The sequence below is a fragment of the Hemicordylus capensis genome, chromosome 1 (assembly GCF_027244095.1).
Source record: "Hemicordylus capensis ecotype Gifberg chromosome 1, rHemCap1.1.pri, whole genome shotgun sequence".
NCBI classification, from domain to species: domain Eukaryota; kingdom Metazoa; phylum Chordata; class Lepidosauria; order Squamata; family Cordylidae; genus Hemicordylus; species Hemicordylus capensis.
This window is the reverse complement of record NC_069657.1, coordinates 265,636,415-265,659,936: the sequence shown is the minus strand read 5'-3', so window position 1 is coordinate 265,659,936 and position 23,522 is coordinate 265,636,415. Positions and strand designations below refer to the sequence as shown.

At 43.9% G+C, this 23,522-nt stretch overlaps 1 protein-coding gene and 1 non-coding gene across 4 annotated transcripts in view; both read left to right on the top strand.

Annotated features, from left to right (window-relative positions):
* Nucleotides 1–9,966, top strand: part of HSPA9 (heat shock protein family A (Hsp70) member 9) — a 35,802-nt gene extending 25,836 nt beyond the window's left edge. For all 3 annotated transcript variants that reach the window (XM_053284909.1, XM_053284910.1, XM_053284908.1), the window contains exons 14-17: nt 658–752; nt 4,483–4,575; nt 7,344–7,484; nt 9,251–9,966. In XM_053284909.1, the coding sequence (XP_053140884.1) occupies nt 658–752; nt 4,483–4,575; nt 7,344–7,484; nt 9,251–9,310 (389 nt within the window). In that variant the 3' untranslated portion in view covers nt 9,311–9,966. The remainder of the gene's footprint in view (nt 1–657; nt 753–4,482; nt 4,576–7,343; nt 7,485–9,250) is intronic.
* On the top strand, nt 78–144 carry LOC128341359 (small nucleolar RNA SNORD63). The gene has a single exon (XR_008314368.1). It is a non-coding gene; the product is annotated as a small nucleolar RNA SNORD63 (small nucleolar RNA).
* Nucleotides 9,967–23,522: the final 13,556 nt, after the last annotated feature.

The window sequence follows — 23,522 nt, the reverse complement described above, 5'->3', positions numbered from 1 at the left end:
CAGTAGTTTTCCTGGAAGCATTTGATAAGATCTCCTGAACTTTGAGTCTTGACCAGAAGCAAGCAGGCAATGTGTGTGTGCAGTGATGGATTTTATCAACGCATCATTCTGAAACTTTGTGTGGAAGATTTCTGACTGAGCACAACACAGCTAGGAAGCTTGTCTCCCTGGTTTTGAATAGGGAATAGTCTTGTTCCATATGTAGCAACACATTAGAGGTAAGAGAAATTCGATAGTATAAAGTGCTGAATTATGGAAGTGGGATGTAGCTCTTAAACCTGAAGACACAGAGCAGAAGTTATTGTAGTTAACATTAAGCAATCAGGATATCTTTGCACTCTATTTTATAAAAGCATATTGCAATAAGAAACCACAATTCTGAGCAACTATGCTTTTCATCTAGCTGACCAGTATGTTTAAAATGTATTGAAAGATTAGTGCATTTTAAATGAGTGCAAATGACTAGTTTTAAAATGGTGATTTATTAGCATAGAACAAGTCTTGTAGGAGGAGGGCAGCAGTGCTGATAAAACCTGTAGGATCTTTTGCAGGTAAACTCATCACTAACTGGGCTTGGGTGTAGTCTTGCTTTCTCTGGTATGTGTTAAAACAGGTGGCATTCTATCTATAAATAAAATAACTTTCACATCTATGTAGTTGTGATCCAGTCTTCTGGTGGCCTTAGCAAAGATGACATTGAGAATATGGTGAAAAATGCAGAGAAGTATGCAGAAGAAGACAGACGAAGAAAGGTAATTTTGTAACGATGACTTCTAGCTCACCACTCTGAAATCTTTGTTCTCAATATTTTTAGAATGAATGAGTTGACATCTAAGGTGCCAAAATAATGTTCATGACTATAAAGGTCTATAAATGACATTTATAGTCATTTGTGGAGGAAAATACATTTCTGTGCCTAAGTGGTTACAACTTGTGTTGCAGTAATTCATCTTGAAAAAAGCTTTCACATACATATAGTAAATGTATTGCTTCACAAACTGGCACATTTCCCCTTACAGGAAACTCTGAAATCATGTACAGTATTACTCCTGTCCTGGTATCAGCATCTCTTTTGTATATCTATGGGACAGAATTCCATAATAATAACTGGGACAGAATTCCAGCTGCCATAGTATGTAAACTGCAAACAGCTGGATAACATGGTGATAGCTGAAATTCTGTCATCAACAAAAGGTCAGAATTTGATTACTGGAAACTTAAGTGCACTTAAGTAGTTAGGATCAAGGAAACTGAGGATCAATCTTGCTACAGAGTTTATTGTTTAATGTGGCCATTGCTTTTAAATTGGCCAAGTGTAGAACACAGCTATGAAATAGTAAAAAAAATGAGGAAATGGATACTACTAATCGTATTTCAACTTGGTTTTTTATGCTACTTTTCTTGTTTTCATTGGCAAAATTTCTGACCTTAGTATTGAAAATTCCCGCTTAACTACTATAAGGACTAGTTTTACAAATAGACAAGATGGCTAGGGAACCTAAATCACAGAGATCAGATTTAATTCAGTCTTGCTGTATATACCTCCCTATTTATAAATGAGTACCTGATCACTGATCTGAAGAATCAAGATGTAATTGGATATGATCTTGGTCACATCTCCTTTTCATCATGTTCCAGAAAGTTTGAGAACACCATTAGTAGATAATAAAGTGGATAAACACTCTTGCTGTGAATATGAGTAGGAAGGTTGTCTTCAGTGTTCCCTCTAACAGGAATTCCCAGATGTTGACTACAACTCCCATAATCCCCAGCCAAAGGCCATTGCAGCTGGGGATGCTGGGAGTTGTAGTGAACAACATCTGGGGATCCCTGTTAGAGGGAACACTAGTTGTCTGACAGACATCACAACTTCTACTCCTTGTGTTTGGTGTCCTTGGTGTCATATTCAGTCATTTATTCTTTTTTACAGTCAGTGATGAACAAAACAAAATAATTATACAAATCATACATACATCACTGATTATCAATGATTATATCACTGTTACTCATTTTGATTAGACAAGTATATGACATGCCCTAGGTCAGGCTTCCTCAAACTGCGGCCCTCCAGATGTTGCTGAACTACAACTCCCAGCATCCCGAGCCACAATTTATTGTGGCTGGGTATGCTGGGGGTTGTAGTTCAGCAACATCTGGAGGGCCGCAGTTTGGGGAAGCCTGCCCTAGGTGCTAAAAAATAAAGTTTAGCTACTTTATAGGTGACATAGGAATCTCTAGCCTCTAAAAGAAACTTAACATAAAAAATCGTCCAAATGTCCTAAGAATTTCACTAATGGTAAAATCAAATCAAACCTTGATAGAAACATCACAAAAGAACATGAGATCTTTGAAGTGATCCATATGGTATTCATAAGCCTGGGTAATTGGGATGTGTGAGCTTGACGGTAGCCCAGTTCGGCTTAAACTCAGACCAGATTTGAGCCTCCCTGGGTGGCTTGGGCTTGATTGAGCCCGGCCAGGTCTGGTCTGTGAGCCTGCTGAGCTGGCTCACGGGGTATACTTGTAAAGGGGAATCTGGCTAGGATCCCCTTTTATGGGATTTCCTAGCCTTAAAAGGCTTCTGTTTTAACCTTAAAGCGGTGGCGGGGTTGGGTCAGGGCCATGAAAGGATTTCTTTTACCTTTTTAAAATGAAGCCCCACCACCGGTGGGGGTGACCACTGCGGCAGCCATTTGGTGGTGGAGGCTTGGGGGGCAGTGGCAGGGGCTCCTCAGCCTGCCCTGTCTGCCTCCCAAATGATTGTCCAGGCCAGATGCGGCCTAGTACAGGCCTCTAAACATGCACCGAGGTCCGGACCAGGCCAGCCTGGACAGTTATTTGGGAGGCAGGTGGGGCAGATGGAAGAGCTGCTGCCTCCCCCTCTGCTGACAGGGCTTCATTTTAAAGGTAAAGGAAACCTTTTCATCCCACCCCGCACGCACACACGCTTTCTGCTTTAAGGTTAAATGAAATCCTTTTAAGGCTAGGAAATATCCTGTACTTGTAAAGGGGAATCCTAGCCAGATTCTCCTTTACAAGTATACCCCCGAGCCAGCCCGTGAGCCAGTTCTGTGAACTGGGGGTGGGGGGCGGAGAGTCCAGTTCGACCTTGGACCGCCGAACCAGGCTGACTCGATGCAAGCCAACTCGCACATCCCTGCTGGGTAATGTGCCTGCACAGAGCCTCATAATGCCAAAGGGAGGGCATTGAAATGAACCCTAGGAAATGCTGAGTGATATATGGAGTATGTCCGAGATGAAAGATTGCTAGTGTGATTTTAGAGGATTCTGTCAGTATCTTATAGGAGCTAGGCAGCAGACTTGTATCATTCTGCTGTTCAGTATCCTTTATGCGCAATTGAATAATTTCCTTTGATCGTTCATGGAAAGTAGAAAATGAGAAAGACCATAGAAAAACTCCTCATTCTCTATACCCCTCTGCCAGGCAGATTAGAAATTATCTGCCAATATAAAGGGTGTCAGTCCTACAGGAGTAAAATTAAGCTTAAGCCAGAAATTAATAATGGCCATCCGGATTCTGACTTCTACTCTAATCAAACCTGCTTCCCGTTAGTGCAGCATTGGCAACACTGGTGGCAGCGGGCCACAAAACGCCCTGAGGAGGCAGCCTTGCCTGACTGGTGGTGGCAGGACGGCCTGTCCAGGCCATCCCGGGTGGGTGGGGGGAGGAGGCGGCAAAGGCAAAGCTCGGCCTGTCCGCGGGAGGAGGCGGCGGGACAGCAGGCTGGCTGTCCCGGGTCAGGGGGAGACGGCGGCAAAGTCTGGCCTGTCCACCAGAGGCAGGATGGCAGGCCTGTCCACCCCGGGTCAGGGGGAGGTGGCGGCAAAGCCTGGCCTGGTAAGAGAGAGGTGGCGGCGGCAAAGCCCAGGAAGCAGTGGAGAGACTGGAAAGGGGGTGAGTGAGAGGGGAGGGGAGAAGAGCCAGCCCCAAATAATGCACAGATGCTCTGTGTGGGTCAGCTAGCTGGACATTTAATCTCTGAAACTGATACCAATATGCTTCCAACAAGAAGTATATTGATATACTTCTCTCAAGAATTTCTCGATTTCTGGGGTGAAAGTGGCAAAAACTTTCTATGCTGCATATTTTGAATACACTACTCACAAGCAGAATGGAGAGCATGTGAATGTTGCACTGAGTGGGAGCTGCCCTGCTGTGTTTAGACAGATACTGTGACCTTTTCAGTGGTCTGTGCTGTGCTCTCTGCACATCTCACATGCATCATTTGGGGTCATGTGGTGAAGTTCAAAACCCATGAGTTCATATTTGAAATTCTTCTTTGCATTCAAGCAGGGATGTAAGACTTGGCAAGATTAGTAACTGGGAAGATTTATTCCTTTAGGCATACTAGGGTGTGGTTCTTAAAGATCAGTTTTGTGATCCCTGTTGAATAGGAAGGCTGGTTATAGGTACAAGTTAGGTATCGTATCCTCCCTCATCCAAGGTGTTGCTTTACACAGGAACGTGTTGAAGCTGTAAATATGGCAGAAGGAATCATCCATGATACAGAAACAAAGATGGAGGAATTCAAAGATCAGCTGCCTGCTGATGAGGTAGGTGTTCCTCTGGTGTCATGTGATGATTATCTTCCTCCTTAATCTAAGATGAAAGTTGGGGTGGTATACAAATTTGATTATTTAATTAATTAATAATGTTGATGTATATGGATTTGATGTACCATGTTTACTTGAATTGATTCTCTCTCCCCCCCAGTATTAAAGTTAATTCCTTCTAAACTCTCATCCTTTATAGCATTTTAAATGTGCTAATTAATAACCAGAGATATTAAGTTATAATTATTTTTAAGTGATCGTGCCAGCCACTCTCCCAGCATCCGTGGCAACATTGCTGGCACACACCAATCACAGTGAGACATACTGATGCCCCCATGTGGGTCAAGCAGGGAAGAAACACATCCACACATGGTGATGGGGAGACACCCCATTGATGTTGCCCTGCCCCATCACACATAACATAGCAAGCACAGGAACACCATAGCACTCTGCACTGCATAAGATACTGTAGCAAAGCAGAAGGAGGCCAGAAATTCCAGCACAGAGGGGTTTGAACCCTTATTCCACTCACATACTCTCCACCTGCCCCTCCTGAACCACCCTTTTGATTCACACCACGCAAGGGAAGGAAGATAGCTCCAGGGGCAGCACAGGCCTCCCCAGAAGGAGTCTGCGCCTCCTTAAGAGAGCAATACTCACCTGAGGGGAATGAACCCTTTTGTTTGGGAGGAACCAAGATAAGCAGCAAGAGAAACCGCAGCTACAGTATCATAGGAGCAACCACCTTTGGCTCACTGAATAAAGCTCTAGGCTAGAAGCCAGGCAAGCCAGCTCTGAGCCCAGCCAGAGGGAATGGTAGAGACCGTGCCCAGCTCAGCTTTTGCATGCCTAGTCAGCAACAGTCATGCCAGAAGCTGTCCTGAGCAGTAATGCACTGGAGGGATGGGATTTAAATATAAGAAGCAGGCAGAACTAACTCATACTGTACACATCACCGAGTAATGTTCTAACCTTCTAGCCATAGCAGCAGACAGTTATGGGGAACTGTCATTCCCCAGCAGCCTATCTGAAGACCTAGTCATATACACTTGGTTGTGCTTGAGGAGTCTTTCCACTGATTTCACACCCATATGGTCCCTCTGCAAACTCTGGGTGCAGTGTGGTACCTGGGCCAATCAGGAAGTGCTATAGAGGCCAATTGCCTGGCCCCCACACGGACTGTTCTATGTTTGGGGCCACCTATCCCTTGGGCAACGCATGTGATCCTTCCAGCTGACCTAGATTAATCTAAACTAATATTCTCCCCGACATGCTAGTTTTCTATATGCCAGAGTAGGCTGTGTGGAGTATTGTCATACAAGCCCCCACTTGCAATCTGGCCTCCCAGACACAGGCTTACCACATCAATGAAGGCAAGGCTTAGGCCATCTTCCTTTAGGTTATTCTCTAGACTTTCTGTGCCTAATTGTGCCAGGGTACTGCTTGCCTCAGAAGTATGAACTCATGCATTGTTTTTTTTTTGTGGACCATTAGATTGGAGGGGAAGGATAACCCTCTGATCCCTCTTGTCTCAGATCTGAGCAAAGAAGCAGCAGGATATCTAGGTTTCTTTCCCTTCCTCCCCCCCCCCTTTTTTTTTTGGTCTATTATGATTTAATGTTTGTCTAGCTCATGTTTTAATGTTGTGTTGTAAACTGCCCAAAGGACAATTTGTTATAAGGTAGCTAACAAATTTTATTCTTTTTTTGCAGTATAATCCTTTATTAAAACCAATTCACAATGCTAAATAATACTGATCCATTGCAAACAGCAAAACATAATACAACAAACCACAATTCATCAATCCATCCATACTCTAATATTGTCTGTGATAGGGAAACAATCATTTTCCCTATTAGTGTAAAGAATAAAATCTGACCAGATTATATAAAAATAATTATTTGTAGTCTGGTTTGCATGGGCTATAGCTAGCCTGACAGCAGTTACCGTAAACACAATTAATTTTTTGGATGTCATATATGTATTTACCCCAGAAAGAACATTTACTAATACCAGCTGGGGGCATAATCCTGTCTTCTGGTTTGTAATCCTGCACATCTCTGTGAAAACTTCTGTCCATAAGGATAGAACCCTAGGATAGGTTCTCCAAAGATGAAATTAGATTCCCTTCATCCTACAACCACTCTAGCAAAGCGGGCGGGGGGGAGATGATGATGATGATTTTTAAAACTTATTTATTAGCAATACCACTGCTGATTTGTCTTCTCCAAAATAGCAGGACGGCATGTCTAAGTCGTCATGTTTCTGCCCTTCAAAACTACAATATCAGCTCCTTCAGGAGCACTGTACTTGGTTCATAACAGCTAGATGCTCTCTCACTTAGTTTTGTGAAAGCTTCTGTGCTACAATAGCCTCTTGAGTCCATTCTAGGTGCTAAAATTGGGAATGGGGTGAGATGTAGAGAGGCTGATGGAGAACCATATTCTTATTCACATGGCACAGGGAATCTCTTTTGGAATGACTCTGCAAGGCGGCATAACTTTAGCTTTTTCTTGTTGATACTTCTGAAATTGAAACTTATTACATGCTGGTTCATTGTGATGAAGCAGAGCAGTTTGGTCTCCATAGCCCCGTTGGTGAAGGAGCCAGTAAAATCAGCTAATGTTAGTAGTGGGTATTGTCTACACCCATCCAGTGGGAGCAGACTATGCTGTGCTGTTCACTGCAAATTATGTAGCTTTACTGAGGTTGAAGTCTACTGCCTTTGGCAGAAGCCAAAATGGTTATGGATGTGTTTTGCTTTATAGTGCAACAAATTGAAAGAAGAAATTGCAAAAATGCGAGAGCTGCTGGCTCGTAAAGATAGCGAAACAGGCGAGAACATCAGGCAGGCAGCATCCACCCTGCAGCAAGCATCCCTGAAACTTTTTGAAATGGCCTACAAAAAGGTAAGAGAGCTGAATATTTGAGTGGGCAGGGAGGGAGGGAGCTGGTTTGAAAAGCCAAGAGGGTTTGTGCAGCTGGTTTTGAAAAGAAACGGAGTAAGGCAAATTAAACAAAGCTGTTGGGTGCAAATGGAAGTTCTGTTGCAGGACACCTAGTAGCAGGTTTTAAAAGGGACCGCAGTTGATCTTGGGAGTGAGACATGTGGTTGAAAAGCTTTACTGCTTTTCTGATTCTGTATTCTAGAAATAGCCTTTAATTATTACTAATTTTCTCAGTTAACGTGTACAAAGCACCACAAGTTCTAAATAAATGCATTTATCTTGCATGCTGATGACCAGGGTTAAAGGATTCAGAGCTTAGCTGAGTAAAGTAGTAAAGAAACTGGATCCCTGTAGCCACATAATGCCATCCCATGGAGTTGCTTGGTCCATGTAATCTGTTGCCTCCTGCTCAGATAGCATCGCAGGCCCACAATGACTCTTGCTTAAACTCTTGAATTAAATTTGACTCTTGGATTAAATTGTTAATACATTCAAAGTTAGAGTCAGACTAGGAGTGACTAAGCATGCCTTTTTATTTTTATTTGTTGGTGCGGCGGGTGGGGTTGGGGGTAAATGGCAGCCATAGTGATCCTGATCCGGATCAGGCCCCATGGCTGTTTGGTCCCGGTGCGAAGTTGCTATTGGCACCAATGACAGTTTCCCTCCCAAAGCAACTAGCTGGAAGGGCAGAGAGTTAAATCTCCTCTTACCCCTTGCTTTGATCCTGATTGAGGGCTCCACCACTGCTATATATGAGGGAGAAGAAACCACAGGACCAAGCTATATGTTTAAAGTCACGTCTAGTTTTGCCCATTACAGCTGCCTTGTAAAACCCATTCATGCTGGGAGTATCTGTAGCACCAGCCTGGGGCAATTGCATGGATCAGTTTCAGGTTGTTGCTTGAGGATATGGACAAGGTGCATGGAGAGTTACAGCAAACAAGCTGCCCATTGGACCTTTGCCCTTTGCGGCTGATTACTCCTTGTGGTGAGCCCTGTGGGCAATGATAAATGCCTCGCTTTGGAAGAGTTGTCTGTCACTTAGTATTAAGAACCAGGGGTTGATCCCTGCTGCAGAAAAACACAGACTACCTTGAAGGATTTGGGGTCAATTGCACATTTGCCTGTTTGAAGGCAAGGCAATGGACTGGAGCGGCATCGTTTTCTAGATGCATTTTGATCAAGGCCAGGGGGAATTTTGGTTAAGAATTGTTCTAATAACAGACCCTCCATGGGAAATGGATGACAGATTAAATCCAGCTAAAACCAAGGATGGCTGATTCGCTAACTGTAGAAGAGTTGGAGTTTCTTCTAGACAGGGTTTACATTCTTTCAGCATGTTCAGTTTGGGTCTGTTGCAGAACCTGGGTTTGTAGGTGCTTCTGCTGCACAGCTCTTGTGGTAGCAAGCATGAATTGTGTCCTTTGTTAAGCAGTGTTCACCTTGATTTGCATTTGAATGGGAGACTACATGTGAGCGCTGTAAGATATTTCCCTTAGGGAATGGGACTGTTCTGGGAAGGGCGTCTGCATGCTTGCATGCAGAGGGTTCCAAGTTCCCTCCCTGACATTTCCAAGATAGGGCTGAGAGAAACTCCCACCTGCAACCTTGGAGAAGCTGCTGCCAGTCTGTGTAGACAATACTTAGCTAGATGGACCAATAGTCTGACTCGGTATAAGGCAGCTTTATGTGTTCCTATGAGCTAACACTGTTTCTTCTTTCTTCAGATGGCATCAGAGCGGGAGAGTTCTGGAAGCTCTGGAGATCAGAAGGAAGAAAAGCAATAACCCAGTCATGCTTAGACTGGAGGAGGAAGAGGGCAAATGTTCCAAAGCTTGGGAGCCAGAGGACCTTCCTGAGCAGCTGTGGGCAGATTTTCATCTTACTGTGTTTTTGCAGTATTCTATTCTATACATAATTTCCTAAATGTATAAATTTAGTGATGTGTCTAGTAGTGAAATCTAAAGTAATGCAAGACAACTCCCCTAGTTCCAGTGACATTTTCAAATGCACCCTGAAGATTCATGGAGCTCTTGCCTCCTAAGCAGGAGTAAACCCAGCAGTAATTCCCAGAGGTTTGGTAACCATGTCACAGATTCTGGGTGGGGCTTAGAGCCCCAGTCCCTGAATTGTAAGTTCCATCATTAATAATGGATCCTCCTTTTGGGAACAGATTTCTGCTCTGTAGTGTGAAGGGATTAGGATGGAGAACTGGGTTCAGCAGAGGTGGGGCTTTCTATTCGGGTAGAGAAGATACAGATCTGCACCTTACCTTAATATCCTTGTACTGAAGGAAATGGGTTGCTTTCATGTAGCTGTGACTATAAATAAGGCTACTCTGAAGCTCCATGCACTGCTTGTCTAGGCTTTCTGCTCTACCCAGTGTCTTTTCTCCATACAGAAAAACAGCTTCCTTACTATTAATAAAATGATTCTTATTGGATCTGTTGTTTTTAATAAAGGTACAACTTTCATTTCCCCCCACCTCTGCCCTAACCTGATGTTACTGCTACTGTGACAATATGAAATGGTCATACGTTCTAGAGACCCCAAACTCAGGTCATGGGTTGGGAGGATCCCTTCCCAGTAGTACTGCTCAACACTTGCTATTTTACTCATGCTCACTGCATCAGTTACAAAGCCTGGCCCTATGGAAGTCCTTCAGGACTGTGGTGTGGTTGGAAATCATTGCATTGTTTCATGCAAGCAGTTGATTATGTGGATCTATCTCCAAGAGTCCACAAACTCTGGCAGCCAAATCAAAGCATCTTGCTGCCAGAACCATGCCCTTTCCCTGACCTCATGCTGGGCCTTGGTTTCAGTGTCAGGGACAATCCTTGCTCCTCCAGGTTTGGAGTTGTAGGTTGGGGTGGAGACCCACCAGCAAGCCTCAGCCTTCCTCTTCACCTTGAATCTGCAGAGGGAAGCTCAGCTGTTGGCCTTAGTTGTGCTGCATGTCCCAAGTGGGAGAGGAAGGCTCTGCCCTCCTCATTGTGGTTGTCGGGGGGACTATGGATCACTTACTGTGGTGGTTCAGAGTGCGGATACCAGATGTGCTGCTACATGGTTTTCAGCTACAACTATTACTACAAGGAATGTAGCAAGTGGACGAGGAAACTCTTTTCAGCAATGGGTGAAGAATTGGCAAGGAAGGATGGTGGCAGTAATGCTTGCTTATTCAGTTAATTTAGTGTAGTGGGAAGCCAGGGATGACCTGAATGACTTTGAAACAGAGCAGGAATGGCAGCAGTCATTACAAAGCCCAGTGGCCACACACCAGGACTCGAGAACCATTCAGGGTGTGTGGTGTAATGCTGTCAGTTGGGGATCCTTCTATTTCAACATTCATTAAAACATTTAGGCAGAACCAAGGAAAAATATAGTAGATCCATTATAAACAAGTTGGGTCATAATGAAGTACAATAAGGGTTAGCTTACTTAATTGGTGGATTTATCATATTTTAGGGACACGTCATTTTGTCAGCTTAATTGTAAAACATCACTAAACGTTGCCTCTTTGCCTGCAGCACACATTTTAAAAAACATTTTAATGCAAGTACAAATAAGATTCCTTTCAGTGTCTGATAGCCCTAATATCTATTCTATACCACCTGTTATGGTATGGGAAAGATGCTAGCAGAAGCAAGCATTCTCCCCCCACCCCCTTAAAAATAAACAATTTACTCAAGCTTTTAAAAGCACAAAACCCTAATGTAATAAACCTAGATCTTCATACACAAATTATTGACCAAAAATACTGGAAAGTATAATTCACGTAAAAGGCCCAGCAACCCCAATCTGTCTTCAACTAGAAAGAAAATACACATTAATAGCAATTATACTGCAGCTTACATGTTCATAATGTTAAAATTTACATTCATTTAAAATGTTTAGACTCAATATTTCAGTCCTCTGTTGTTCTCTAAATAGTGTAATACAAACTAGGTGTGTAATTCAGCAGTGGCCATAACTCCCAAGAGGTCAGTTTGCTGAGAGGAAGAGAAGGCTGGGAAATGGAGCCTTGCCTGGTGTCACACACTGAGCTTGTAGCTGAAAATGGCATTGCACCTAAGTTGCTTCCATCTTTGCCCCAAACTACTCACTATGTCACCTTGGTTCATATTCAGAAATTGCTAATATGTACTGACCTTTTTAATGTGGCAAATTCAACACTAGTGGATTGTAGCTGCTCTAGCAAATAAAGATTTGCCATACCCTGAAAAAACATTTCAAGAGCTCTGTGGGAACTGGTTTTCTATGGGTGCATAGCTAATACTATGCAGAAATGAGTGGGTACATATAGAAAGTTATTGCCTTCATTCCAGAAAGAAAGATGGCTTTGCTCTTAGATTACCTTGGCTCTGAAGGCCAGAGGATCTTTAAGCATCTTCCTCCTGTCACTAATTTGCCACAAGATGTCACCTGCTATAAGGCTGCAATATAGGTCCTAGAGAGATTTTAACATACTGATGAGTATTGTAACAAAATGTTCTAACTTCTGTTCTAATTCTCAGCCCATAGACAAATGTATGAGTGCAATATGTGTTTGCTACCATTGTAGATGAGTTCAGGTTGTCATGAAGACAAACCAAAAATCTGTTAGCAATTCCTTATGGTTAAATATTTTACTTTTTAAATAAGTAAAAGTAAATAAGAGCCAGTGTGGTGTAGTGGTTAGAATGCTGGACTAGGACCAGGGAGACCTGAGTTCAAATCCCCATTCAGCCATGAAACTAGCTGGGTGACTCTGGGCCAGTCACTTCTCTTTCAGCCTAACCTACTTCACAGGGTTGTTGTGAGGAGAAACTTAAGTATGTAGTACACCGCTCTGGGCTCCTTGGAGGAAGAGCGGGATATAAAATGTGTGTGTGTATGTATGTATGTATATAACTTGAAATTGCCCAGAGGTGCTCTTAATGTGCGAAATTACCAGACTGGATGCAGTGCAGCATACAGGTGAAACTTGAAAAATTAGAATATCGTGCAAAAGTTCATTAATTTCAGTAATGCAAATTAAAAGGTGAAACTGATATATGAGATAGACGCTTTACATGCAAAGCGAGATAAGTCAAGCCTTAATTTGTTATAATTGTGATGATCATGGCGTACAGCTCATGAGAACCCCAAATCCACAATCCCAGAAAATTAGAATATTGTGAAAAGGTTCAACAGTCTAGGCTCCAGGTGTCCCACTCCAATCAGCTAATCAATCCATAACACCTGCAAAGGGTTCCTGAGCCTTTAAATGGTCTCTCAGTCTGGTTCATTAGGAATCACAATCATGGGAAAGACTGCTGACTTGACAGTTGTGCAGAAAACCATCATTGACACCCTCCATAAGGAGGGAAAGCCTCAAAAGGTAATTGCAAAAGAAGTTGGATGTTCCCAAAGTGCTGTATCAAAGCACATTAATAGAAAGTTATGTGGAAGGGAAAAGTGTGGAAGAAAAAGGCGCACAAGCAGCAGTGATGACCGCAGCCTGGAGAGGATTGTCAGGAAATGGCCATTCAAAAGTGTTGGGGACTTTCACAAGGAGTGGACTGAGGCTGGAGTTAGTGCATCAAGAGCCACCACACACAGACGGATCCTGGACATGGGCTTCAAATGTCGTATTCCTCTTGTCAAGCCGCTCCTGAACAACAAACAACGTCAGAAGCGTCTTACCTGGGCTCAAGAAAAAAAGAACTGGTCTGTTGCTCAGTGGTCCAAAGTCCTCTTTTCTGATGAGAGCAACTTTTGCATCTCATTTGGAAACCAAGGACCCAGAGTCTGGAGGAAGAATGGAGAGGCACACAATGCAAGATGCTTGAAGTCCAGTGTGAAGTTTCCACGGTCTGTGTTGATTTGGGGACCCATGTCATCTGCTGGTGTTGGTCCACTGTGCTTCATTAAGTCCAGGGTCAACGCAGCCGTCTATCAGGAGATTTTGGAGCACTTCATGCTTCCTTCCGCAGATGAGCTGTATGGGGATGCTGACTTCATTTTCCAGCAGGACTTGGCACCTGCCCACACTGCCAAAAGTACCAAAACCTGGTTCAGTGACCATGGGATTACAGTGCTTGATTGGCCAGCAAACTCGCCTGACCTGAACCCCATAGAGAATCTATGGGGCATTGCCAAGAGAAGGATGAGAGACATGAGACCAAACAATGCAGAAGAGCTGAAGGCCGCTATTGAAGCATCCTGTTCTTCCATAACACCTCAGCAGTGCCACAGGCTGATAGCATCCATGCCACGCCGCACTGAGGCAGTAATTGCTGCAAAGGGGGCCCAAACCAAGTATTGAATACATATGCATGCTTATACTTTTCAGAGGTCCGATATTGTTCTATTCTACAATCCTTGTCTTCTTGGTTCCATGTAATATTCTAATTTTCTGAGATTGTGGATTTGGGGTTCTCATGAGCTGTACGCCATGATCATCACAATTATAACAAATTAAGGCTTGACTTATCTCACTTTGCATGTAATGCGTCTATCTCATATATTAGTTTCACCTTTTAATTTGCATTACTGAAATTAATGAACTTTTGCACGATATTCTAATTGTTCGAGTTTCACCTGTAAAAACATTAGCAAAGAAAATGCCTACCATTCCCAGCCCTTTGCACCCACAAACTATCAATGCTAATGGTGTGGAAATCCTAACCATAATGCAGATTTGGAAGGATTATACAATCCTGCAAAGCAAACAATATGCAAGAAATGCAATTAGAAAGGACACTTTTTTAGAATTTACAAGTCTGCAGTGCATAGGGTATCAAATTTCCACCAATGTTTCAGAGTATCAATTTTCTGCCACAAACTTAAGTGCTACTCAGAACTATTCTCTTCATTGCCTAGTGGAAGTTAATGGCCATGAGATGAAAATCCTAACAGATTCTGGCTCATCATACACCATTATTCCTTATCCTTTGTAGTATTTGCTACCATTTCTCCATCTTTACATCCTTCAGATACTCCAGGAGGATATGAGGGTCTTGCATAATTATCAAAGGCTATTTCTAGAATATAGAAGTCACAATTCTCCTAAGAAAATGCATGTTGCCCATAAGGGTGTGTCTCTACTAGAAAGAAACCATTAAAAAAAACTTTCAGGTAATTCTGGATCCAACTAGTGTAGAACCAGTCCTACAAAGTGCAGAAAGCTCATATGAAGGAATTTGTGCTGCATTTCTATGAGCCTTCACAAATGCTCTAGGGATTGCTAGAAGGTGCAAGCACAAGATTGGGATGGGGATGCTGTGCCTTTATAACACAAAGTATAAAATGTCCCTATTGTGCTGAGCAAACCACTCAAAGAAGAAAAAAGAAAATCCCAAAGTATGCAAAGCTGATATTGAGCCTGTTGATGTCCCAGAAAAGGCCGCTAATTGTCTTAGACAAGAAAGCTTAATGAATCCATTTGTATGTGACTTAACTAAGAGAGCTCAACTCAAACATTGTTGTGGAGACTATCATGCTCTGCACAATATCAGTTTGATCCCACTTACTCTTAAAGAAGCATATGATCAACATGATGAGGGAAATTATTCAAGTAAGTCTCACTGAAATTAGAAGGACACGTTAGGAAATGCCTAATTTGTCCATTTAATTTTTAGTAATTTTCTCATCGTGTAGGCCAAATGTGTCTTTACAACTCTGGACCTCTCACCAGTCTAGCATCAGATCTCTTAAACACAAGAATCCTATATTTCTTTCATCACTCCAGAAAGCATGTTCCAGTGTAAACACATGCCATTTCATTTGGCTTCTGCTGCATCATTATTCTGGATAATGATACATGTGATATTAGAATAAAGCAGACATGTTCTATTTGCTACCATAAGAGCCCCTGGTGGCGCTGTGGTAAAACTGCCACCCTGTAACCAGAAGGTTACAAGTTCGATCCTGACCAGGGGCTCAAGGTTGACTCAGCCTTCCATCCTTCCGAGGTCGGTAAAATGAGTACCCAGAATGTTGGGGGGGCAATATGCTAAATCATTGTAAACCACTTAGAGAGCTTCCAGCTATAGAGCGGTATATAAATGTAAGTGCTATATACCTGGTGTATGACAGATGAGTCTGAACATGATATTACCCTGAAATCTTAGAAAGGCTTTAGCAACATGGCCTAAGAAGGCAGGATCCAGACTAAGTCATGACCAAGCACCATTTAAAAAATGAGAGAAGTTATCTATGACTAAATTAAGTCCCATTAATTTCAATTTATTTATTTATTTATTTATCATATTTTTATACTGCCCAAAACTTAAGTCTCTGAGCGGTTTACAACAAACCGCCCAGAGTTTGTTTGACATTATGACTATCTTAGACTGGATCCTGCTCAGTATCAACAAAAAGAAATATCAATTTAAGATGGTCTCGGAGACATACTCTAGCACATACTATATTCCAGAGAGCATCACATTAAAATTTGACTTTATAAAAGTCACTTATGAGGCATCAGAATCAGTCAACAAAGACAAACTTATATTTCCCCCCACCCCTAGGGGTTTGTGAGTACTACTAAAAGTTTGTACAGCAATTTGCCCCTAAGATAGCTCCCTTGCATCCTCTCCCAAAGAAGGATGTAAAATCTGAGTGGGACAGATAATACCAAAAAGGCTTCTAGAAGATTAAGCACTCACTTCCCACCAGCCAGGATATAAACCCTTTTGACTTTGAGGAACAAACTGTCCCTATGGATGAATGGGTTTGCTGATGTCTTGCTTCACTCAAAATTGGGTGAGAGACCAAGGTTGCATTTGCCTCCCGAACTCTTACTGACTCAGAAAATTTTTACTCAGCTATCAAAAAAGAAACTTTGATATGTTTCTGGTCCATGAGAAATTTTAGGACCTACTTGTGGGGTACAAAATTTATTCTGAGATCTTACCATAAACTTCTATAACCCCTCTTTACCATGAGTTCTGGTCAAACCAGTTCAAGAATAGCTAAGCTAAATGGGCTATGAAACTGGTAGACTTTGATTTGGGGCCATTCCCATGACTGGGCAGGCGGATGGGCAGATCAGTTTTAGCAGTTCAGTTTTAGCTGCTGTGCTGGAGAGGGTAGCCCAACCTGCTGAAATTATTTCACAATTTTCTGCGTGTTGATGATGTGAGCATCATACAAAGAATGACCATGTAACTTTCTGTGAAGTGGCAGACAATGAGGCTATTCACACAACCAGGCGGGTGTGAGTGGAAGGCTTTGCCAACTTACCTTCCCCCCAGATGACCAGCAGACTGCTCCTTGGAGTGTGTCTCACGCTCCTAGATGATCCACACAGCTCCAAGCAGCACAGATCTCTGGTGGCTGAGACAATGTGTCCCAGCCTCCAGAGAGCCCAAAATGCACCATGCGATGAGTGTGATGCATTGAGGTATACCCCCGTGAGATGGATGCTCTAGGTGCCCATCTGTGTGTGTGTGCCCGGCACACACACACACACTCCATCCATCCATCCATCCTGGCACCCAGGTTAAAGGCATGCTTGTGCCCTTAACCTCAGCTAAAAGCTGGGCTTTGAAGTGGGGTTAGGTGGGCAGGCAGCACCAGGATCCACATGTATAAAAGCAGCCTAACCCAATCTGGGCTGCTCTAGCCTGGGTTGGGTTGCTCACAAGAACAGCCTTCATGTATTCAGACAACTTCAAATAGAATCATCAAAGCAAAAGGACTGGTGTTGTGTTTGATATATACCAGCTTCTTCTGGGTAGTCTCTGCCCATCATGCAGATGGGTTTCAGTTGGAGAATGAAGGCCTCATAGGGAGTTAGCAAACTTCCTCATTCTCACTCCTGATTGGCTGCCCCCCACTCCAGTACCTATAAGGTCACCTGGCCACCCCTACCTCCTCAGTTTTTCATCGTATGCTTACAGAGAAACACCTCAGGCTAGTCAGAGAGTTTTGTTTTTTCTTCTTGTGTTCTGCCATCTCTCTTCTGCCAAGGAGAGGAGCAGATGTTACCTTCCTTTACAACTTTTTGTTCTACTTTATTCTCTTTCTCTCTCTCCTCCTCCTATCCTCCTCTATCTCTAAACCCCCACCCCCACCCCAAGCCCGGGGATGCTTACCCTCTGGAGAAAACTTGGCTGTTTCTTGTTTTTTATTTATGGCCGCTGACGTTACTTTTAAGCACTGTTCCATCTGCAGGGCTAAGTTCCCTTCCTCTGACAAACATCAGTTTTGTCTTTTTTGTCTGGGGGAGACAGTACTGCGAGCCCTGTCAGACATTCACCAGACAAGCATGCCATAATAGGACTACCAGACTGCTGTCTGTTTTGTGGGGAAAGGCTGTAGGGATGTGCACAGACCGGTTCAGAGGCCATTCTACTGGCCTCCGGACCGGTCCGGACATGGGCGGTTCAGGGTTCGGAAGGGTAGGTTGGCGGGTTCCATTAAGGGCGGGGGGGGCTTTACTTACCCCTCCCGCGCTTTCCACCTTTGGTGCCGTAATTATTGTAAAAATCCCGGCGGCAGGATCCCTCGCCGCCCGCTTCAATCGATGACGATGGCTCCTCCATGGTAAAAAAAATTGGGCGGCAGGATACTTCCCTGCCGCCCCCTTGAAGACCCTGCTGCTGCCACCCCCTTGAAGCCCCCTGCCGCCCCCTTAAATCTCGCCCCGGACCCGACTGCTCGCTCTCTAGAAACGGGCGGGCATCAGGGGGATGTCCTCCTGCCCCCTTCCCTGCCAGGCTACAAAAGTCTTTAGGAAGCCTTCTGCGTGTGCACGTCGCCGGGATTTTTACAATAATTACAGCGCCAACGGTGGAAAGCGCGGGAGGGGTAAGTAAAGCCCCCCCGCCCTTAATGGAACCCCACACCCCAGTGCTGGACCGCAGCTCCACGGTTCCGTGCACACCCCTAAAAGGCTGTATTTGACATGAGCGCTATGGACTTCTCTGACCACACCGTGGGTGATCCTGGGTGTCCCTCTGCATCAGACACACCAGGCACCAAACCTAGAGCCTTGCCAGTTGAGCGTGCCTTGGCTCCAATATATGCGGTGGCTCTGCCTCTATAGGTCTCTTATTTTTATTTATTTTTATTTATTTAAAATATTTCTATACTGCCCAAAATTTACATGTCTGGGTGGTTTACAATTTAAATCATTTAAAACATTAAATCAATTAACAATTAAAACCTTTTAAAAGATTAAAAACATTTAAAACCCAGTATTAAAATTATTTAAAACTATAAATCTAATTAAAAGTCTGGGTGAATAAATGTGTCTTCAGTGCCTTTTTAAAAGTTGTCCGAGATAGGGAGGCTCTTATTTCAACAGGGAGCGCATTCCAAAATCCAGGAGCTGCAACGGAGAAGGCCTGTTCCCGAGTAGCCGCCAGATGAGTTGGTGGTGGCCGCAGGCGAACCTCTCCAGCTGATCTTAGCAGGCAATGGGGCTCATGGAAAACAAGACATTCGCTTAAATACCCAGGGCCCAAGCTTAGGGATTTGTAGGTAATGAACAGCACCTTGTATTTTGCCCAGAAAGGTATCAGTAGCCAGTGCAATTCCTTCAACACAGCAGTAATATGGTCTCTCTGAGATGACCCAGAGACCAAACTGGCGGTTGCATTCTGAACCAACTGCAGTTTCCGGACTATGTACAAAGGCAGCCCCACATAGAGCGAGTTGCAGTAATCCCACCTAGAAGTTACTAGCAGATGTACCACTGTTTTGAGGTCGTTCATCTGGACGCAGCTGGCGTATCAGCCAAAGCTGATAAAAAGCACCTCTGCTTAAGATTGCCAACTACTAGGCATGTATCTGTTTGGGGAAAGGCTCTTGCCTTGCTCTGGACTCTTTCTCTTCAGATCAGAAGGAAGCAGTTTTTGCCTTGCGGTGGGAAGCCTTCTGCCTCAGTAAGCAACTTCTCCATATATCCAGATATGTAACTGACTCTGCACTCAATCCATGGGCACCCAAAGTGGGCAGAGAATAGCATCCAGCTGTTCAGCCGGCAGGGGCCAGGCAGGGGCTGTTCCCACTCATGAGGTCTTTGCTTCCCATGACATCCTCTGGGTTCCAGGAGGTGACCTCTAGGAAAAGGAAGTGATCTTGATGCAAAAAACCCAGAAAACATTGGTTGCTTACCAGGGTGAACTTCTATCTCAACACCACAGGGTGTTGTTGCATCTGGACATTGCCTTTCTACGCCTAACGGCCTGGAGGCTTCTTCCACTTGAATGCCTGACGTTGTGGCTGTACTCTCTGCCTCCAGGAAGCCATCCATTCTCAGGTCTTACCAGGTGAAATGGAAGCGGTTCACACACTTTGCCCTCTGCCATGATGTGCAGGAGCCATCTATAGCCCCCCTACTTTGATCCTCTCTTACCTTTTGGATCTCAAGTATTTGGGCCTCTGTATGACTTCCATTTGGGTGCATCTGGCGGCCATCATGGCATTCTGGTCTAATCCTGACTGTTCCTCCCTTTTTGCCCTCTCAGAGGTGTAGCACTTCCTGAGGGGTTTAACCCATTTTTACTCTGATCCTCCTGCTTTATTTTGCTTTGTGCTTGTAACAGTAGCATACATATAAATAACTTGCATATTGACTTTTTAATAAGTTTATATGGACTAAAATCTGCATTTCTGCAGCGCTACACATATTTTTGTGATGCCCATTAAAAGACTGTTTCAAAGAGAAAAGGAAAATAAAACACCACCTGTGGTGAGTTGAAGCAAGGAGCAGATTTTGGTGTTGTTAAGTTGCAGTACACTTTCAGGGGTGAAGCAAGAGGGACAGATTATTTATTTATTTATTTGATTTTTATACTGCCCTTCCAAAATGGCTCAGATTGAAGAAGGGCTGGGGGAAGGGGGAGGAGAAGCAAGCTGTGGTTTGATATTCTTGTCTGTTATTGTTTAGTTATTTTTATTTAACAAACAAAAATGGTAAACAAAGAATTTCAGTGCACATGTACATGTTTTGCTGAATCATGCCCATTTTTATTCATGGTATTCCTGCTTTTATGGCAGAAGCAAAGCAATACACTTGTATGCTTTACAAAGGCATGCTTTACAAAGTGTTTTACTGTCAGTTTAAAGATGAAGATAGGAGCAACTCTTATATCTGGGTTTCTATCCAATATATTTGACTAGTAGGTGAGGCCTGTTGTTGTGGGCAAAGACATTTTGCGTAGATTGCATTGACAAAGGATTTAAATACAGGTAATAGTTTTTTTTTTAATTAATGTGCTTGCAAAAGGGAAGTAAAAGAAAAGTTTGATATGTGTAGCATTCAACATCAGATGTTTTTCATTTTATTGAATAATGTGTATATTTTATTTGTTTGTTCATTCCTTCATTTATTTTAAAAACATTTATATACCACCCAAAACGCAAGTCTCCAGGTGGTTCACAACAAAACAACAAAAACAGATGAAAAGATTAAAACATCGCAACAATTGAAATTTAAAATGTTAAAACTATTAAAAACACAAATAAAACAATATCTAATTAAAGCCCTGGGTGAACAAATGCATCTTGACTGCCTTTTTAAAAAACGTAAGAGATTGGGAGGCTCTTATTTCAGCAGGAAGTGTGTCCCAAAGCCTCGGGGCAGCAATGGAGAAGGCCTGTCCTTGAGTAGCCAGCAGACGAGCCAATGGCAACTGCAGACAAACCTTTACAGATGATCACAATGGGCGGTGTGGTTCATCGCAAAGAAGGCATTCTCTTAAATAACCAGGGCCCAAGCTGTTTAGGGCTTTATAGGTTATAACCAAAACCTTGTATTTTACTCAGAAACTTATCAGCAACCAGTGTAGATCTTTTAAGATAGGAGTGACATGGTCTCTCCCAGATGACCAACCTGGCTGCCACATTCTGAACCAACTGCAGTTTCCAGACTACATACAAAGGCAGACCCACATAGAGCGCATTGCAGTAATCCAGTCTGGAGGTGACCAGCAAATGTACTACTGTTCTGAGGTAATTTATCTCAAGAAATGGACGTAGCTGGCGTATCAGCCGAAGCTGATAAAAGGCACCTCTGGCCACTGCCTCAGCCTAGGATACCAGAGAGAGGTTTGTGTCCAGAAGCAACCCCAGACTGCATACGTGTTCCTTCTGGGGAAGTGTGACCCCATCCAGAACTGGCAGATAATAGGGATGTGCGAACATGTTCGATGTTGAACCAGTTTGGTTTGACCATTCGGGGTCAAACTGCACCATCCCCTGTTCGGTCTGACCCCGGACTGAACACCCCCCAACTGTTCGGGTTTTTGGTTTTTTTGCGAAGAAAGATAGATAGATAGATAGATAGATAGATAGATAGATAGATAGATAGATAGATAGATAGATATAATTTTTTTTAACTTACCCCCTTTGGGGGAATGTTTGGAGGTTGCGGGGGGGGTTCATGGAGGTCCGCTGTCCCCCGCTGACCTCCCTTCATGCCCATACTGGCCATCTGGCCGGGCTGGTTCAGGCCTTCCCCCTCCAGTGTGCCGGCCATTTTGGAGGCCGCCGCACCTGCACAATTGACCTCTACATGACCAGGCCACACAGAGGCCAATTGCGCAGGCGTGGCGGCCTCCAAAATGGCCACAGCACTGGAGGGAGAAGGCCCGAATGGGCCAAAGAGCCAGCCGGCTGGTATGGGCATGAAGGGAAGCCAGCGGGGGGAAGGGGAACCTCAACAGACTCCCCCCCAGCCACCTTCAACCATTCCCACAAAGGGGGTAAGTAAAAAAAAATTTTTTTTAAAGAAAAATTGTTCGCAACCCCCTCCGAACCAAACCAGGGGGGTTTGAGGGGGTGCTGGACTGAACTGACCCGGTCCGGTTCAGGTCTGGACTCAAACCAAAATGGACCCGCCGGTTCTGTGCACACCCTAGCAGATCAAAATCATCTCTTGAGTTCCGACCCCACACAATAAGTACCTCTATCTTATCTGGATTCAGCCTCAGCTTGTTACTTCTCATCCAGCCCATCACTGCCTCAAGGCAGGCATTTAGGGAACTTATGCCTTCTCCTGATGATGTTGACATGCAGAAAAAGATTTGGCTGTCATCAGCAAACTGATAACATTCTGCACCAAATCTCCTGATGATCTCTCCCAGCAGTTTCATGTAGATGTTAAACATCAGAGACAATATGGAGCCCTGAGGGACACCATACCAAAGTCCAGTTTTTGAAGAACAACAGTCTCCAAGGGACATCATCTGGAATCTGCCTAAGAGGTAAGTGGAACCACTGCAAAGAAGTGCTGCTCACCCCCAGCCCCCTCAGACGCTCCAGAAGGATACTATGGTTGATAGTATCAAAAGCCTTTGAGAGGTCCAAAAGGACCAACACACTCCCTCTGTCAATTCCCAGTTGAAGATCATCGATCAGGCCGACCAAGGCAGTCTCCACCCCATAGCCCACCTGAAAGCCGGTCTGAAACAGGTCTAGATAATCAGTTTCATCCACGATTGCCTGGTGTTGGGAGGCCACCACCCTCTTATTACCTTGCCCAACCACAGAAGGTTGGAGACAGGTCTATAGTTGCTCAACTCTGAGGGATCCAAGACAAGCTTCTTCAGAAGTAGTCTAATAATTGCCTCCTTAAGACGAGGAGGCATTCTGCCCTCCCTCAGAGAAGCATTTATGATCCCTACTAGGCCTTCTACAACAACTTCCCTGCCACATAGTATTAGCAAGGGTCAAGAGAACAGGTTTAGAATAAAGCAGACATGTTCTATTTGCTACCATAAGAGCCCCTGGTGGCACAGTGGTAAAACTGCCGCCCTGTAACCAGAAGGTTACAAGTTCGATCCTGACCAGGGGCTCAAGGTTGACTCAGCCTTCCATCCTTCCGAGGTCGGTAAAATGAGTACCCAGAATGTTGGGGGCAATATGCTAAAATCATTGTAAACCGCTTAGAGAGCTTCGGCTATAAAGCGGTATATAAATGTAAGTGCTATTGCTATTGCTATTGCTATATATAATAGATTGTTTAACTACCGGTATAACCTACACTCAGTGGCTACCATCCTACTTTTGAGTTAAGTGTTGGGA